Source organism: Drosophila takahashii, chromosome 3R (genome assembly GCF_030179915.1).
Source record: "Drosophila takahashii strain IR98-3 E-12201 chromosome 3R, DtakHiC1v2, whole genome shotgun sequence".
Lineage (NCBI taxonomy): Eukaryota > Metazoa > Arthropoda > Insecta > Diptera > Drosophilidae > Drosophila > Drosophila takahashii.
In genome coordinates this window covers 16,738,840-16,758,877 of record NC_091681.1, presented here as the reverse complement: position 1 = coordinate 16,758,877, position 20,038 = coordinate 16,738,840, and the positions used below count along the sequence as shown (strand labels likewise).

Here is a 20,038-nt window from a genome sequence, read left to right as displayed (position 1 = left end):
CTCGCAATCAATTATTTCACTGCCAGCCAATTAAAAAGGAATTTACCTTCTCTTTTTACTCTTACACTACACTCCTCGCACTGCTTGTTACGATTTACTTAAGAAAATTAGTAAGGCGTTTACTTCAACTTGTTAATTAACATTATATCTAAACCTTTTTCCAACATTTTTACTCGATTTTCCGAGGAAAAACCTTGCGAACGTCAGGCTCGGTAAAATTCGCGATCCAACTGAAATTTTAGCATCTCTTCTCTCCTTGCCTAGCTTTTGGAATCCGGCTTAAAGTTACTTCCATCCTCTCTCTCTTTTCCTTTGCCTGACTTTAGGAAACGCGGACGTGCTAAGCTTCCATTCGTTCCTCTCCCTCTCTTTCCCCGCTCAGTTCGAGACTTTTGGAAAGACCATTTTAAATTGAATGGGAAACAAGACTGGAAATCGCATGCGATAAACTCGTACATATGTAGATATGTAAAACTGTAACCACCTGCAAGCACTGTTTATTTGATTATTGTTTTAAAAACTGCTGTATTTCCGTAGTTTCGAACAATTAATATTTTCCAATGATTTTAGGTTTATGTATATGTATAGCCAACCTTTTTTCCTTAACTTTGTAGTTTAAACTTTATGTTGGCTGTTTTATGAAATTGGGCCCAACTTACTCTGATGACTGCTAAAATGGAAAGAGTTCGGGTGGTCATCGTTTGTGCCTAGATTTGGATCTGGGACGAAGTTTTACATTTCCCTCTGTTGCCTCTTGCAACCCTACTCACCCCACTTTTTCCTCCTAACCCCAGCTCCAGATGGCGCTGGCGATCTTCAGACTTCGCTTCTCGCTCATAGATGGAGTTTAGCCAAAATCTTTTTTGGCTGCAACAAGTTCTTAAATTAAGATTAATAAAAAAACTTAAAAAAGAAGAAAGAAAAACTTAACAACATTTGAGTACATTTTTTTTCAATTTGTATATTTTATATTTTGTTTTCTAATTTTAAATAATTATTATCAGTTTGCTTAATGGTTCTCATTTGCTTAAGGATCAAAATCAAAAATAGAACATTCAGTTACTGGCCTAAGTAGTATCGCACTTATGTACATGAAGGTATGAAAAACTCTTACGATAAGTATTCAATTGGTTGTAGTTAAGTGATTTTGTGCCGCTTAAGTGTTAACTATACGATTCCATTCTTATACACAATCAGCATTTTGGAAAAACAGTAATTTTCGATCGAGTTAAATGTACAGCTACGCCCTAAATGATTACCAGCTAGAGTAGGTAAATAAGTATACATATTTGTAGGTATATATATAAATTTGTAAGGGTACACTCTATACATATAAGAAAAGGCTTCCGCATACTGAGCACACATTTTTTGTAGGCCTGGGGTCTTAAGGTCTAGGCGAAAATTGGTTAGCTAAACTACTACTAACGAACTACTGAGGGCGGAAGGTCACCTTCGCTCCTCAGTGCTTGGCGTCCTTCAGAGCCTGCTCCTCGCGATCAGCATCGATTAAAGACTGCTTGCGCTTTCCGTTCGAGCAGGACTCCATCTGCATCTGCTTGGCGTCGATCAGCGAGTGCTTGCGCTTGTACTTCTCCAGCTCGGAGTCGGATTCGGCGTCATCGTGCCGGTTGTGCAGGCACGGGAAGTCGAACATCCGCTCGCCCTTGCCGAACACCTCGCCCTCCTCGATTGTCGTGGGCAGGCTCCTAAAAATAAAAAAAAATTATTAAAAAAATGTTCCAAGTAAGATAGTAATTATATTTCTATCTCCCGATTTGTATTGCAATTCAAGACATTAATCGCATATTTTAATTACTTGGCCGAAGGACTTCAGTTTCCAGTGCCATTTTCTTTAAATTAATTTTAGTATTGTATACTAGCTTTAATATGACAAAATAAAATTTAATTACTAAGAAAACAATTTATCATCTAATTAGCAAAGAGCTAATCTTTATGTAATAAACAAAATGTTTCTAAATTACACATTCATTTTAATCAACTCATCGTAAAACGTTATTAATTCTCTAGATCTTTTGATTAGAAAGTAAATGTAAGACTGCAGTAATCTTAAGCTTCAAATCTTTATTAATGATCATTATAAGCAGATACAATGATGGATTCATTAATCATCAATCAATCTTGATTTCATTTTTTTGTCGATCATCCAATTAAGTGTTCTTATCTGTATTTACTGAAATCTTGTATTCAAATAAAGTGACCGATGTTACTCAAAAATACCTAGTCTTACTTAATCGGGATATTAAAACAAATAAATTAAAATTAAATTAAAAAAGGATGAATTTCCTAAATTTAATTTACTAACCTGTTTAGCGTCTCTGGCAGCAGCAGGCAGACGAAAGATCCCGCGAAGAACAGGACGCCCAGGATGATTGAGGGCGCCGCCTTGAAGAAGGTGCCCAGCCAGAGAATGTAGGGCGCCAGGAAGGAGGCGGCGAATCCGGCGACGTGGACAGCAGCCACTCCCTGACCCCGCACGCAGGTGGGGATCAGCTCGGTAGCGTACTGGGAGCCCGACTCGTAAGAGATGGCCACTCCGAAACGGGCGGCGATCGTCAGGCAGGCCAGCAAAATGGCATTGTGGCTGTGCTGCTGGTAGGCAATCGCAATTCCGGCGGCGGCTGTGAAGAGGCCACCCACTAGCAGGGATCCCGAGGCCATGCCCTTCCGGCCAATGCGATCCTGCAGCAGGACGAGCAGGATACTCGAGGGCAGCACTGCCAAGGCACTTAGCGAGAACATGATGAAGGGCGAAATGCCCATGCCCTCCACATTTCGGGAGACGGCATCGTAGCACAGGGTGATTACCATGCTATGGTTGGGAGAAAATAAAAGAAAATATTATAAGAGATATTAAAATAAATATTTTTAAATACTTTCATAACTCGAACCTCCAAAGAGAAATTTAAGCTATTCCAGTTTGAGTCTTGAATTTCGATAAACATATTTATAAGCCCAAAAAAAAATTGTTATGAAACGTAGATCGATTTTACATTATGAAATATCAACATTTCTTGGGGCCAGGTAAATTTGATATGGTCGAAATGAGTATTTAATGTAAAAACGATATACACATAACGATTTTACGGCGACATGCTTTTTTTGTGTGTAGCTCACCTCTTGAAGAACAGAATGAGTGTGTTTTTGCGCATGCGCGGCGTTCTGAACATGTCCAGCAGGGTGGCCTGTTTCTTGTCATCTCCGCCCTGCATTTCGCGGGTCATCTGGCAATGGCGCCGGAACTCGTCGAACTCCGCCTGGGTCACCCGGCAGCCGTTGAACTTGGCCACTCGCTTCAGCCTCACAATGGCCCCATCGATGTCATTCCTGGTCACCAGCCACTGGGCGCTCTCCTGAACCACGAAGTAGTACAGAACCACCAGCAGGATGGGCAGCGATGTGCAGGCCAGGTAGATCTGCCAGTGACCCGCCCAAACGGCCAGCCAGGGAGTGAAGACCAGGCCCAGGCAGTAGAACAGACCCACGGCCATGTTGAGACCCAGGGTTCTCATGCTGGGCCTTATATACTCGAGCACTATAAGATATAAAGTATTATAAAGCATTAGTAAAGCTAAAAATTAAAATAAACTAATTGAAATCATACGAAATTCAAATATTCCCTTTCTTTATTCTCATAAATATCGCCTTCACTTTTATAAATTATTACCAAGTTAATTTGCTAACATTAAGTCCAAATATTATATTTTTAATCGAAAATAAACTTGCTAAATGGTACTCAAAAATAAATAGTCACATAATAGCTCTAATTTATAGGTACACTACTCTTTCACTTACCTATAATGTACATCAGGTAGAAGTTTGTGTCGGCCGCCAAACCGGAAATGAAACGGCAAAGGGTGAAGGTGGCCACGCTCTTGGTGAAAATGGTGGAGAAATCCCCGGCAAAGCCGCAGAAATTGGACAAGATTAGGGCGGGAACACGGCCAATCTTATCGGAGAGCAGGCCGTAGAAGAGGGTGCCCACCACGGAGCCAATAAAGAACAGGGACTGGCCAATGCGAGCCTTGTACGCCGAGTCGCAGACCCAGTTGAGCTAAACGAAATTTGATTATTAATTATCAATAGTTAGAACTTTCTTGATTCCAGTTTTATGGTTTGAAAAAAACCCAGACCTACCTCTGTGTTCATGCTTCTGTAGCCGAAATCATAGTTGTAGATCCACTTCTCGCAGGCTTTGCTGCTCACGGTGACATTGTGGACACTGATAATGTCGTCTAGTCGAGTGCACGAGGGATTCTCGAACTGAGCATAGATCTCCCCGATCTCCTTATAGGTCATATTCACTAACTTATCATGATAGCACCAATGATCTGGCACAAAACTAATGACTGTTTGTGTAAAGTAATGCTGAAATGCAAATTAATAAAATAAATAATGCAATCTAAAGTTAAGAACTATAATAACTCACCATCGATACGATGATATTAATAAACCCGAAGAGGGCGAGTATCATGAACTGGTAGCGATTGAAGTCGCCACATTTGGCCAGAATCTGATCGAAATCCATGTTGAAATGAGTTTAATTGGAGCTAAGTGAGTTGTTTGTACTGTTGATGGTTGTGACTTGGTTCTTCGAACGGTAATTTCTAGCTTTTTTTTGAGGGGGAAAGGAGGCGAGCCCAATTTGCCAGCGGATTTCACATGTGTTGTATCACAATTTATTGTTAGTTGTCACATTTGTTGCTTTGGCTTGGTCTGCAATGAAGAGCGTGTTTGGTTCGTTAATTTGGGTCATTGAACGTTTCAGAGAATATATCTAGATAAGATTATTATGTTTTCAGGCCGTATATCAAACAAACAGACAACAAAGAAATTAAATAAATATTTTCACAAGCAATCACATACAAAATACACTAAATTTGAATGGAAGATAAACCATTTGTTTGCGCTGTTTACAGTTTAAGGTATATTGAGAAGCTTTTCTTTCATCAGTATTAACAATATTTTCAAGAAGAACTGACAAAGTTTACTTATACTCATAATAAACAATTCCATCTTAATAAATATATTTGTGATATTTTTATAGTTCTTACGGATGTTAAAATAAAATTGAGGCACCTAAAGCTTCTAATCAAGTTCCGATATTTTTTGAGTGACTCTAATTGCTATGTCTAGCCACGTTCTGTCATCTATTCCTAGTTTACTTTTCCCCGCTAATTCGTCTAAAATAATTGTAATAGGCAAATAATTAGATTCATTTAGCACGTTTGTTGGGAATTTAGCGAGAAAATCGATTAGAAAACAACATTTCCACGCGGGGCTAACCATCTAACCATCTAACCATATTGAACATGATTCGCCAGTCGAGATAATCAGTTGGCTACCGTTCGCTAATCCGGAGACCGAAGATAACTGCGATCAGACTTTGCCCAAACATCGTTCGGCGTGTTCAACGAGCCGAAATGGAGGTCATCAGTACAGCCGGTTACATGGACTTATCGCTGGCAAAATATTTATATAGGCGTTCATTTAGATAAAACCCCGAAAAAAAAACAAGAAATATTAGAGGGAGGCCTGACTAATGCCAGGGCCATAGTTCCACTCGGAGCGGAGACTGTTGTCAAGTACGAGAATCGACTTTCAATTGGGGACCGAGCACGTGTTGGTGACGATATATGTATGTAGACCTCGGATAGATCGGCTGGATTTCTCCGAATAGTTTTTGCCCTGGGAGTTGGCCACTCGACAACAGCGTGGCAGCTAGCGAGACATTAATGATTTACATCTTGGCGAAATAAATGAATAATTTGCGGAGCGCTTCATGCATATTTCGGTTGTTTGCAACTGGTTTTTATTTTGGTTTTCCACGCCAAGAACCACTTTTTGTGAGCTTTTCGTCGAAACGAATCCAAGGTTCCTTCTGATTACACATTGTACACTAAATCTTTCGAGTTTCGTAACATTAACATTTCGTAATTGCTTTAAATCTATTTATTTAGCTCACTTTTGGAACTAAATTTTATTTACCTCTTGCTATATTTTATGGGGAAATTGGCAAATTCGGCCACAAAATTTGTTTACGAACCAACCGACAAAGCAGATCGGGCGAAACAAAAGAATAATTTTAAACAATTCTTGCAGCGTAGAAACAAGCGCTTTTCTGCGACGCACCGCAAACAGAATTTCCCGACAACAAATTAGTATAGGGATTTAGGTATACTATTGCTTATGTCTTTCCAAATATTTTCTATACTTCAAAGTTCAATGGCTCTGTCACAAAACGCACACGCCGTGGCCAATAAAAAGCGAAAATATTTTTGTAGCCCGAGATTTGAATGTTTATCCGTTTGGATAATCACGAAAACAAACGCGCACGATCGACTTGATTTAAATAAAACTTTGTAAATATTATTTGTATAATTTTATTTTTTATTGTTTTTTTTTTGGCTTTATTAGTGCGCTTTGGCGGAACCGTTAAGGCCCGTTGGGACGGACGAGCTGGCCAAGAGCGATAAGTGCGATGTGTATCCGCCGAACGCTCCTCACAAACTGAGCTGCCAAATGCCGACGATTGTTTATTAAAAACGCCAAACAGCTGTTCTGTTCGCGCACAGCAACGTCGACGGCAGCGGCGGCGGCAAATCGAATTCAACAGGCGGACCAGAAAACAGGTCATAATTAAATCCAAAACCTGTGAAAAACAAACAAATAGCCCCTGGCCAAGCTTGAATTTTGCGATTTTCGGTCTTTTATGAGAGACCACACGGCGTATACTTGATTGGATTCGATACGATTTCATTTGATTTACATCCCCATACTCCACACCCTTGTGATCGGATTTTGTAGCGCATGCAGAGGAAATTGCCTTGCTAATTCTCAAGACAAACTCCCCTTCTGAATAATTTAGATTAGCTTGCCCTATAAATAAATGTCCTATCGAGTTTATATTTTTGCCTAAGACTTTGGCGCATATAATATCTCTTTAGAGGGGGAAATTCTTTTCTGACTCACTCCATTACGATTATTCTGCTAATTATTCATCACAATCGTAGCATTGACAGTGATTTTGTAATACGCATTGATTATACGCTCTTTTGGGGTCGCTTTCTTTTCGCCGTTTCTATATATACATTTGTTATTTTGAGGTTTTAAGAGGAGTCATAACCGCAAAGATACTGTTCTGTTGGTGAGCACATGAAGAACACATATTTTAACAAAGATTAACATTAAAACAGCAAGGTACAAAATAATACCTGCCGTGCTTGACAAAAAGATATGATAGCAATGGACCCTTGAACTTTGTTCTTTTATTATAATAATAAAGCCACTGTAAAAGACGCAACCAATTAGAGGAAAGCATAATTTGATTAGTCAATATTCTTCGGCAATTAGTAGACGACAATTTATTACACACTTGAGGCTTATTGGTAGCTAAAGTAGAATGAGCCGGGAGCCATAAATAAATATCAATTTGTTGGCAACACTAATCAGAAATCAAAGCTCATGGCTAATACTCTGATACAATTAAAACCCAATCAAGTGGGTAAGGCGAGTACAAGGCATGCGGCCCACTAAATGCCGATTAGATAATGGCCAACTTCAGACGACTACACGCAGCACTCAAGTAGCCGACTTCCAAGTGCTAACGAGTTAGTGGCCAAAAATCGAGGTGCGTAGCCGAAAAACTCAATGCCATAACGCAAAATACGGAATACGGGTTCGATCTTATCGCACTTTCCCCCAGCCAAGAAAAAACGTGCTGGCCGCTCTTTTCACATGGGCCAACTGTACTTGTATTTGCCAGATGGATGGTCTTTCGCAAGAGCCGGAAAATACACATTACTCTTGCAAATAATTGCATTTTCATGGGGCTTTCCTTTGTGCGGCGGCTGTCAACAAAGGAACAAAGAAAGTGCAGGGCTCCATTGGCCCTTTTTTGAAGAACTCTCATTTCATATTCATAGATAGCATTACTCATCATCGCGCATACGCCCTGTTATCCGACCGATCGAGCGGGGATTTTCACTGAATTAGTGACTAAGCTGCGTTTATATGCTGCTCGGCGGCAGATCCTCTTACACTCTCCGTCTAACTTTAGCACCTACTTGAAAAACAAACAATATAGAGGCGTAAAAAAGCGAATATCAAATCAAAGGCGCTAACACATCAGGGGCGAGAATTACGACCATCATCTTCGGGACTGTATTAATTTGTTGGGCCAATATTAACAGCACCTAGATTATGCTTATGCAAAGGTGTCGGGCTAAAAGGAATTTAACTTGGGGTGTATTTGCGTATAAGTGTTTTTTTTAGGCGCCCCATAACAAAGCAAACAAAGGAGATTTTGGTGTCTGGCTCTGGGCTTGTTCAAAAAATATATTCTGTTCGCTTTCTTTTCTGAAAAGTTGGCTGCCCTTTAACGTTTTTACAAACCAAAAATAAATTGGAGCGGAATCACAATATTGGATCCATAAACATCATTTGTAAATCACCATCTATCATCTCTCTACACCCAGAAAAATGATGGACAACATTTTAGGTCATGCATAGCCTAAAACATTTTAAATGGACTAAAAGTTCCTTTTTAGGTCAAGTACTGCCTAAAAATTTAAATTTTTGGTATATTTGCCCTACTATTTAGGTCCCGTATAGCCTAATATTTTAGGTCAGCGTGGGCCTTAAAATTAATGCCTTTTACCTAAATAAATTTGCACGGAACTCTGATACCGTTTTGGCGACGCTATAATTCCCAACCAGTTATAGCGCGGCTTGCATGGTAACCCACTTCGATCGTTGAATAAGACAGCGATTTCACTGCTGAACTGTGAAGCCTCCTCGCTCCTTTTTGTGTGTTGGCATAATGACGACTTCTTGAAGACTATGCCCGACATTGACCTCGAGTTAGCTATAAACTTTTCTGTATTTACTTTATAATATAATAAATTTTTCAGTACATATTTTTAGGCCAAAGAATGCCTAAACTTTTGGATAGGGGTTTTCTCATATTTTTAGGCAGCCAATTACCTAAAATCTAGGCCAAAAATTACCCCCATTTTAGGCCTTTAATGGCCTAACATTTTAGGTCATGGTATCCTAAATTTTAGGCCATTCAAGGACTTAGCTCCAGTTTTAGGCCAATTTTACCTAAATTCTAGGCCATTTTTTGACATTTTAGGTCATTTTTTTTTCTGGGTGTATTTATTTTCTTCAGTTTTGGTCCTTGAACCGTTCGAATTTTGTGGTTTTTCATTGAGGTTTTTTTTAGCACGCAAAACTTAAACTTCCCTCATATCATAAATTGTTATTGCGTCTGTTTTTTTCACACACTCTTGCGAAATGTTTCGAAAACGGATTTTATAATAATAGCCATCAGGGATTGAACTTACTAATTAGGCAATTTGTTATGAATTTTACATTTTGCGACAGGTCGATCTGCTTTTCCCGCCGATCCTGAGCGACTTTCCCTCTCACTCACTCGCTCCCACACACTCAGCGATCAGCTGTTGGCCTCTCGCTCGCGATCTTCTGCTGCTGCTCGCGTGACAATTGGATTCGTTTTGACTTCAAGTTCACCGAATGTTGTCGGTTTTAAATGCTTTCGCGTGCCAGCAAAGTTCCGCTGCCAGCTGTAAGCTGCAACTGAAAATGAGTAGAGTGTTCTTGGCTCGCCCCTCTCTTTCTACCACGCTGTTGCCCTCTCTCTTTATTCAAATAAAGAATGCACTTTATCCCTTTCACTCGATTTTCCCCCGCTTCATACGGAAAGAAATTGGGGAGTCATTTATGACTACTGATTTTTGGGTACCGAAAAAGTATTAGTTGTTTCCCTCTATTTCTCTGTCTTTCAATTCATTAAGAATGCATTTGATTAGTTTCACTGCAACCCTTATATTTACACAGAAAGAAACTTTGAGATAGTTTTATGAAATGAAAAAGTGATAATCTTAAATGGTAAATTATTAGATCATTATTTTAAAAAAGAATTTATTCATTATATTTTACCTTTTTTTAAACCAATTATCTAGAAATTTTAGTTTACTAATCATTTAATAAATACCTTACCCTTTTCGCTGTGTACCCATTCAAGTTCGTTAAGTTCAGTTTGAAAACACTATTCCCTCTATATCGAATTTCCCTTCTGTGAACTTCAATTGATTCGAATGTTTGCTTTTGTTTGTCGCTGATTAAGCTTTTATGGCAAAATGTCTTTTGTTTGCCAAGCAGCAATTATTATTAAATAGATATACAAAACTGTTGGCATCAATTAGAGCGCTTGGCGACAAATAAAAATAATGCCAGTGACAAACGCCTCCATAACGAAGTGTTTTCCGTTTTAATGGGTTAACAATTAGGGGAAGATTGCCAGATGGGATTTACTTGAATGCGGGACGATAAATGGGGCAAATATCTTTATATGCCAGATCTGCGTCGCAGAATCGCATTGAAGTTATAGTAAACTAGATGGCTCTGAGTAATGCGGCCGCCATTTGAACCACAGTGCTGAAGGCCAGATAAGATATAATTGGTACTACAGCCACAAACCGGAACACTTTGTCCAAAACTACCATCCGAAAAAGGGGGTAAGAGAAAAGCCCCCAGATCCGAGTGATAAGAGGACTCTCCATCGAGAGAATGTTTTCCCCCTGATAAAGCTCACTCTCTCTCTCTTTCTTTACATTTGACTCACTCTTTGAGTCGCCGAGTTGGCCAGGCCATCCGATCCGGACTGGTTTGTGTCAGTTGTAACCAATTATGAGCACGGGCTCAGCTTGAGCACTTTTTCGCTCCCATTTGAATTCGAATTCGCATTCGCGACTCGTACAATCAGCCGTGGGGCAATGCGGCGTATGCTCGACAAATGGCGTCAGCAGTTTTTCTCCATGAAATAGCTGAATTTCATTTCCCCCACCCCCAAGGGGCCCCCAAAAAAAAACTCCTTCAAAGAAACAGCAACAAGTGTCGTTAATCCAGCCCTCCTTAAATACCAAAATTTGTGGTTCTTCTCGGTACTCTATATATCTAGCGTTCACTCAGTTTTATAGTTAGAAGATAAAGCTCAAATGATACCCAACATTCTTGGCAAACAACATGAAATGCTATACTTAGAACGTGATGGCAGGGCATGAAATCAAAAACTCAGTCTGAAGAAAACCTTGATGGGACATGTAAAAACTTAATCTTATCAACAACATTTGACAAATGTCATTGACTTTTTATGTTTTTTAATTTACTACAATAATAAAAAATATATTATTTACCCTTTATTTCCATAGTTAGACAGAGCATTAATTGAAATCATTTTTAGCATCTTTTTGTGTGAGCTTTTAATGTCTTATTTTACAATAATCTTTTTGAATATTTAAATTAGCTAAAAGTATACCCATTCTATTATCAAAAAATATCAAATCCAGAATGGAAATTTTACTCCCAAACCAACCCATAAAATTCCATTTAAAAATTTGCCGACTTGAGTTGTTTGACCCACCCAAAAAGTACTTCCTCCAAAAGAGTTCGCCCAAAAAAACGATCACAATCGAAAGAAAGCCATTCAATTGGGTGGCCAAACATAAGCACAACAATCAATTATTGCATAAACAAATCGATGAATGAAAGTGCCGACTCACCGAGAAACACTGGCCAATTGGATCGAAGTCACCCGAGATGGGCTATGCAAATGATGTCATGGCATCCCCATCTACAATATACACGAGATATATGCTGGCTGAACGCCGTACCAGCATAAGTGTTGGGAATATTCCATCGCCAAGTGGAGGGAGGGGAATCACTGGGCCGGAGACAAAACAAATTGATCAGAGGGTTTTTAGCTGGGGACTTGGAGCTTTTCCGAACCGGTACAAATCGGTTTCGCCACAAAAGGCCGCACAAAGGCTTACCTTTGGCTACAGCTGATAGCTATATAGACAACAGACCCCCGATCCCAGATCCCATATGCCCGATCCACACCCAGTCGGGGCCGCCAGCCCAGACTACGCATTAACATTTTATGATCGAGCTGAATAACAGACTTTCGATGGCGAAACACGTTGGGCCAGTCTTTCTCCCCGCCAGACACATCAAAAAAATAGTGCAAAACTAACAACACAGAGAGATTTTTCAGCGCTGACCCTCAATAAAAAAAAAAAAAATATCAACAAAAATCAAATAAAAATAAATATAAACCAAAAAACCAAACGAGCTTGACAACGACGTCTCCGGCATAAAAAGTTCAAAATTAATTTCAAATAATATATTTGTTTATCGTTCGCACAAACAAAAACGCACACACAGAGAGACAGCTGATATAAATGAGTCAAAAACGTGACTTAACTTTTTTGCTTTAATTTTTTTGTTTGTTCTTTAATTTATGCAAAGACTATATATGCGCATAATCAAGGGGCTTAATTAAATAGAAATGTATCAGGCAAACGAGTTTGGGCCGAACTCCAAGCATCAATCATACGGTGGAGACCCCGATAAGAATCGACATAACTAGCTATTTGAGTTCGACATCGGTCAAATGTCATTCGAGAGGGTATCTTTGGGAAACCAGTTACAAACTGCGAAAATCAAAACACGTTATGCGATCCGCTGCACTAAGGAGATTGCTTCCACGAACGCAATCAAGATTATCGTACGAATACGAATACCAGATCCAACTGGTTGCCCAGAGATAATGGTTCTCCGTCGATCGGTTCATTTCCTTTCCCTCGCCGCAGTGCAAAAAAACTGTAGCTGCAGCTCAGGTGTAATTGCTCCCCAACTACTTTAACGGCACTCGGGAATATAGAGTGCACTTCTATAGGAAATCTCAACGAAAGGCACTTTAAATTATTATGTAGTTCAGGAATACAAAATAAACTTTAGTTAATTGGTTTGTTTAAGAGACATCAAAAAAAAACTTTCAACAAGGAAAAGTTAAAATAAATACTTGATAACAAATTTTTAATGAATTATAATTTTTCCATATTTAGTTGTTTGTTTGGATATTTTTTATTGCTGATTCATCTTATTATTTTTAAAGATATTAATATCTTATAGCTATCTGTTCAGTGTTATCTGCAGACACCTTTTCCTATCACCCCTTGAGTCAATTTAATTTAGGATACTGACAAATGAAGTGTATTTGAACTTTCTTTTAAGTGCTTTTGATTGCACTGATATTTATAGAAATTGCCCGTATGCAAAATTTTAGATTAACTCAATTGCATCATTTTAGTGTTAAGCTCCTTGTAAATTTCAAAACAATTTTAATTTGTGTAATCTTATTGCTTTTTTGCTGACTCTTAAAAACATCGAAACGCAAATTCTTGTTCTGTTCAGTCTTATCTTCAGACATCTTTACCTGTCACCTGTTGAGCCAATTTCATTTAAGATTAAGATAAATAAACTGTACACTTTACTGAACTTTCTTTTAAGTATTTCTGTTTGTGCTGATATTTGTTGAACTCGAGCATATGAAAACAAGCTGATTAAGTGTAATATTCCTTAGACCGTGTTCCCTGGCATCGTTTAAGTACTTAGCTCCCACGCATCCTTGTAAACTTGAGATGAGGAAACAAGGACACGAAATAACCCTGTGCTTCCCACAGAGAAAATCCCATTGGCATTCAGATGCGTTCCCCATTTAATTTCCCAGAGGTTCCAGTTCGCCACTTTAGAACCCACACGGAGCCCCGATATTACGTATATTGGCCAAGGCCAAAAGAACGTGTGTCTTGGTCGCGATCCAGAAAAACTAAATTGAAACCGGTTCGGGGGAGGCACTGCCAATGCTACTGGCACTGGGAAATGGGAAATAAATAGAAAACCAAACGGTTTGCATTCATTCTATTCGGTCTATTTTTAAAGGGGGCACAGTTTCATACACGTGCGCATAAACATATTTATGGTCTATAAGGCTGGCTGTGTGTGCACGAAATCATACAACTGGCCGAAGACGATTGCATAAATTCGTTAATTGCTATTTATATGGGCCGACACTTGGCGACCGAGCGCAAATAAATAGATCGAATGCAAAACTTTCCACTCGCCTGCGAGAAACTCTTTGCATGCTGCCTGCTGCCTCTTCCGATCGCCAACTGCACTTCAATTGTCGTCAATTAATTGTTTGCCTTTTGCTTGTTCTTATTCACACTCGCACATAGGAATGCACTTTGGCACCCGCCGATTCACTGAAAACACTAAAAAACCGTCTGATTGAGAATTTACGGAGCAACTACTATGTGTGTACAACTGATGGCTTTAACCCCGAACTTTTACTCAACGGGTTGTCTAGTATACAATGCCCAGATATACGGCGATTCACCGTTAGCACTTGCAGTTCGAAAATTGAAAAATTCCGCGGATGCGATTTCTGGGTTCCGTTCCTGAGCGAGCGCCGTTGTGCGACTGTTCAATGCTCGTCAGGTATTCAAAATATCGGCCATGACTTTGGCAAAGAAAAACTAAAGCAATAGTTGCGGATAGTTGAGTGCTCGACTACGAGATACCCTATAAAAGGGATCAAATAAATTATTACAATAATTTTATTTTAAATATATATTATGAAAATACTCCAGTACATTTTATCGCTGCCCTTATAATTACTTAAATATGTTACAAAATATTATATTTTAAAGTATTTGTTGCCAATTTATATGATAATTGCTAAACTCATTTAAAGTAAACCTTAAATAATAGAACACGTTTAAACTTTAATATGTAATTCTAGCATACCCCATACCATTTTTTTAAGAGAGATATACCTACAATTTAGATTTTGTTGTAATGTTCTCTCTATCAATCTCTCTCCTTTATTTCTTTTTGTTTCTTCTCAGCTGTTCAACGCTGTCTTCCTGTTTTTACAGGGTGCATTACCCCAGTAAAATCGTCTTTAGGGATGCTTAACTGCAGGGGAATTTTCCTATTGTTAGATCTTGCAGATATCAACCCCCTAAGAAATAAACAAACTACGCATTTCTCCGTGCTAATAATGCAGATCGAGGGTCGAAATGGTTTGCTACACCCTCGAAATGCGTTTTGCCCTCCGATGCGTTACAACGCAATAATAACCTGATGGCAGGTAAGCACACAAAATAAATCAAACTAAACATAATGAAATCGGAATGAGAATCAAAAGTTTTCCGCCAAGAAACACCCCATTCTACCCGTTAAAAAATATAAAAAGAGCGAGCTGTTGAGCATGAACTGCATGCAAAATCGGTACAAACAACAAAAATGAATCTGATTATTGCAGTTCTTTGTTAACAATTATTTATTATATGTATTTCGATTTAACCAAACGGAACCGGTTCGATTTGCGCTTGATTTTTAGTTTGTTTTGCCAGCGTCTGGCCCCAAAACAGTGACGTCAGCAGTCGAATATTCTCTTTACAAATGCCCAAATTTAATTATTTTATTTGTTTTGTTTGGTTTGCTTTCATTATGCGTCTCCGATTTGTTTGAGAGCATTCACCGCTGTCACTCGGCCGAGGAGAAATATTCTGATAAATGCTCAGAACGAAAACGACTGCCAGGTATTGAAGGTGAGAACAAATCACGATTTTATTATCTTCGTTCCTAGAACATTCCCGCTTCTTAGAAAAGTTCGTGGAAGAATAGTAAAAAAAGATAAATTGGCTGTAAATAATTTTAGTTCTAAGTTTTATTGCTTATACATAAAAAGTAAAATTTAAGTATTTTATTAATTAGAAATAGAGTTGTTAGCAATTCTGCTTATTTTTGTCCATAATAAATATATACAAAATACATTTTAATTGAATTAAAAATAAAGATATTAGTTTTATTTCAAAATAATATTTATTATTTTCTAATCTACATATTTAGTTGTGGCACGATTGCATCTCCGCCATCGACCTTCACATTGAGTTTCGGCTAAGCAAAAGTACTTTGTTTTCGAGAGATTTTTCGATTCTTGGCAGCGTTTAAAGAATCTGCTTACTCATTTGTTGACTCTCGCAATTTGCCGCCTATTGGATTATAATTAGTCTTGTACTCTATATTTGCAATTGTGATGCATTTGAAAATTGAGGTCTACTTTGTAGAAGGATTAATGGGTTCTTTAAATAAAGAAGAGGGCTTATAATGAGAAACGATTGGATACTCAGATAACCTTGACCCGCAATCGACTCGTCTCATTCTATTTGCTCAAGACGCGATGCAACAAATGCAATTATTATGCATGACATATTGGGTTTTATTAAACAAATGCGACAGCCAACTTGGCCAATAACTTGTCATTGCAATTTAAATTGATACAGAATTCTAAATTGGGAATCTTATAAATAAGAAAATAAAATAATTTTTCCACTCAACCCATTGAATTTTCACTTTAGAAATCAAATCAATAATGATAAGAGCCATTCCATTTAACAGTAATATCAATTCGTTATTATGCATTAAATAAGATTTCTTGAAAATTGATAATTAGAATTTTTTGTTCATTTAATGTCTGGCTTTAATACCGGAAATTGACAGCACAATGCTTATTGTACTTTCCTTGGCCTTATGGGATATTTATGGAGTACCTACTCATAACGATTAATTGACTTTTCTGATGTTGAGTTATGGAACGACAAATAAATTAAAAATAGAAAAACATAAATATAGTATGTGCATATTGCCAAGATCAATTGTATTAATTATATACAGTAAACTGAAGGGGAATAATTGTCAGTTTGTTTGCCATTTTTCTATATTTTAAACGGCATCTGTTTGACGTTTGTTGACAGGGCGATTTATTATTCAGTTTTTATTTATTAAAATAACTTAAATATATAAGTGTGGATAGTTGGTTATTATTGTTCTTATTCTTTGTTTTATTGAAATTAATTTAATTGCCATATTAAATACCAAAATACACTAAACGAATTATTATTATTTATTTATCTTGAAATAATTCCATTAAATGTTTTTACGATGTTTAGCAATTTGATATGCTTATGCTGGGTTTTTTTGTTTTTCTGCTTGGATTTATGCGATCGCTAATTTAAATGCGAATGGGGGGCAAATAAACTAATTAGGAATCGAATGACGCAGATTGGGTTTGTTTATCCCAAAACGAAACCTGATAAGCTTTCACCACGGTAATCAAATCTACTCCTTGCTGCAAAATCCGAGGCATCGTAAATCATCACGGGGCAATGTGCGTGGCTCGAGCATAAGAAGTGAAAATTACCATAAAATACGTTTTACAATTGTACCAACAAAATGGCCAGCACTTGGGAGAAGCGGCAAATGGGGCAGGTTCCTCAGATTGAGGGTCTCCTGGCGTGTAAATGGAACTCGGAACTCGACATCGGTGCGGACGTTGTCTTTGGGGGGTCTTCAGGGGGCACATCTATTTATAGGACTGCTCAAGGACGGCAAAATACACAGAGACAGACGTTGCCTTAATTTATAAGCACGCAAATCGCGTCTGCCATAGTGATATACATACCTACGTATATGAATTTTCATGAACACAAAGTTTGGGAAGTGCATACAAAGGCCAAAAATTTCTATGACTCAGCGATTCTTTGATTTCCACCCATTATGCTCCAAGTTGAAAGGAAATTGCGTTCATTATTCACTTGTTGTTTTTGGGGCTTTTTTATTTTGATAACCGAACAATTACTTATGGTTTCTTATGGTGCTCCAATTGATGTTTTTGCTATTATTTGGTAAACAAAAGTCTTGGATTTTAAGTGAAGAAAAACGTGCATGCCCGTATTGTAAGTGTGTATGTCGAAGACCCAAATTAAATTAGCGAATCTGTTTTTATCGTTCTGCCTATATCAATCTCTTTCACTGAGCACCGGAAATGTTCGTTTTCATAACGCAGCGTATACTCAATTTGCGCAATTTGTTCCTAATATTCAGATTAAAGCGGTTTCAATGATGATAAGTGAAATTGAAAGGTGAAAAAATATTTATAAATTAATGATTAATGAATATTCCACACAATACGGTTTAAAAATAAAATGGAGGGGAAAGTGGAAAATGTAAATAAATGAATGCAGGTAACAAGACGGCTTTACTACAATTAAGTGACTTTATTGTGAAAAATGGAGTGGCTAAGTCCCTGACCTGTACCACATGACGTATGCGTAATTTTTCACACACTTCATTGATTTAACAAGCCGGCATCCTGTACCTTTTCAAAATTTATGCTCGCTTTGAGTGAGTTGTCAGACTTAGTTTGATGGTCCCATGTTATTCAAAAATTTCATATTTACGCTTCAGAAAGCATTAATAACGCCAGCTCACAACATCATTATTCAATGTCAGGCCAGAGTCTTCCGAGTGGAGCAAACAGAACAGGACAGAAGCAAACTAGAAACACTTTGCAATCTCTGTGCATTATTTAGCACTTACTTGGCGACTTCGGGGGGTTCCATGTGTAATGCGATAGGGTCTGGGGCGACTGGGTGGAATATTGGTCATGATATGCCTCAAGGGTAATTACAGGCAGACGGGACTTTCGTCAGCTGGCGGCTAAGCAAATCCAGTGTAATTGTAAATAATTAAAATGGCCCAGCATAAACGATCGAAGTCATTACGCGACTGAGTAATTATAATTATCGAAATAATACCTAACATCACGGGCGGGGATTATAAAGAGTGATTCACTTAGCCGGAATTATTAAATCAATAAAATTATCAATCTCATTAGCATGAGAGCTGCAAAAGTTCTTTGGCAACTCGCGGGGAATTTTCCCTTCCTTTATTTTTTTTTCTGAAAGTTCAAGGAACTTATTGCCGCAAAGGGAATACAACTTTTGATGCGTATTTTGCACTGATATAAATGGTGGCCCGTTAGTGGGATCTAAATGTCTGTCAGCACAAAGAACCAAGGTCCTGGCAAACTCCTTCCACCGGGGAGAAGGCACAAAGGACACTGCAATTCCTGAGCGGGACAATGAAGGCAGACGGACAAAGACAGCGTCAACTTTATTTGCTCAACTGCGAGTATTTGCCGGCGCCGGCACTAAAAATCAATATCTGGAATGAGGAGATGGGGAGTTGCACAAGGAAAGCCCAACATAATTGCCAACAATCTTAGACCAAATCAAGGATACTGAAAGGTTAATTTAGAAAATAAATTATTTAATTATTTTAAAGCTTAAAATATTTTAGAACAAGCTTTAAGGCAAACAAGATAATTAAAAATAATAACAAAATGTTTATTTTTTGATAGGCTTTTACCTAAATGTTTAAATATCTACATTTGAATCAACAAGTTATTATTTATACAAACAATATTTAAATTGCAATTTTTCGGATTTACCTTTAGGCTATTTTTAAATATTAAATTTATATATACATTTTGTTGATTTATTTTTTCTGGCACTGCGAAGATGAGGCCACGGGGCGTATGGGCAATGCAGCAAACCACAAAACCTCAATTGGCTGAGCATGACAGCTCCGAATGCTTTTTTAATTATGAAGCTAATAAAGGCGGACTGGAGTGAACTAATTGACTCACCCGGAGATGCGTGTCGAGGCCTGACCCACCACAAATCCTGGTTGCGAACGTTCAGTTGCCAGGACAACAGTTGTGGGAACTTCAGGGCGAGTACCTCTATACGATATCCTAGGGCAACGCCGCCAAGGGTCTCAGCGCCTTGGGGCAATAAACGAATGCACTGCCAGGGACCAATATCATCGAACCCGGCATCGCGTCCCTTGTCCCTCGATGTCCTGCGATGTTTATACTGCCAAATCGCGACGTAAACTGAACACAAAACCAACTGACTAACCAAACAGGAGTCAAGCGCTCGCTCAGCCTCTGCTCTGCACTGTGGAAAACGAGGCAAGCGAATGAAAATGTATACGAGTTGTATTTTCACGATACCGCCATATCGCCATGTGCGCGTAGCAGGCGGTCAAAATCAGCTGAGAGCGCGCACGCTTTTCTCGAGTGACGTCACCGTTGTCTCGACTCATGCGCAGCCATAGCGATAAAGAGCGATTCGAGAGAGAGATACCCAGATATGCCCAAGGCAGTCAGATACTCGAGCACTCATCCGTATATCTGTATCTTGAGGAAGTCGCCTGCTGTGGCGCCGAATGTGCTTGG

The 20,038-nt window shown here is 38.5% G+C and overlaps 1 protein-coding gene across 4 annotated transcripts; it reads right to left on the bottom strand.

Annotated features, from left to right (window-relative positions):
- Positions 1-941: 941 nt before the first annotated feature.
- On the bottom strand, positions 942-19,612 carry LOC108064315 (organic cation transporter protein). 4 transcript variants are annotated; one of them, XM_070217125.1, is made up of 7 exons: positions 19,445-19,612; positions 4,448-4,734; positions 4,156-4,386; positions 3,814-4,072; positions 3,136-3,553; positions 2,324-2,830; positions 942-1,706 (listed from the first exon to the last, which is right to left on the bottom strand). In XM_070217125.1, exons 2-7 carry the CDS (start codon positions 4,544-4,546, stop codon positions 1,460-1,462), a joined length of 1,761 nt encoding a protein of 586 aa, XP_070073226.1. In that variant the 5' UTR covers positions 4,547-4,734; positions 19,445-19,612; the 3' UTR covers positions 942-1,459. The 4 variants fall into 4 exon arrangements, with proteins under 4 accessions (XP_070073226.1, XP_070073224.1, XP_070073225.1 ...); XM_070217123.1 differs by lacking the exon at positions 19,445-19,612 and adding an exon at positions 14,010-14,362; XM_070217124.1 differs by lacking the exon at positions 19,445-19,612 and adding an exon at positions 9,366-9,547.
- Positions 19,613-20,038: the final 426 nt, after the last annotated feature.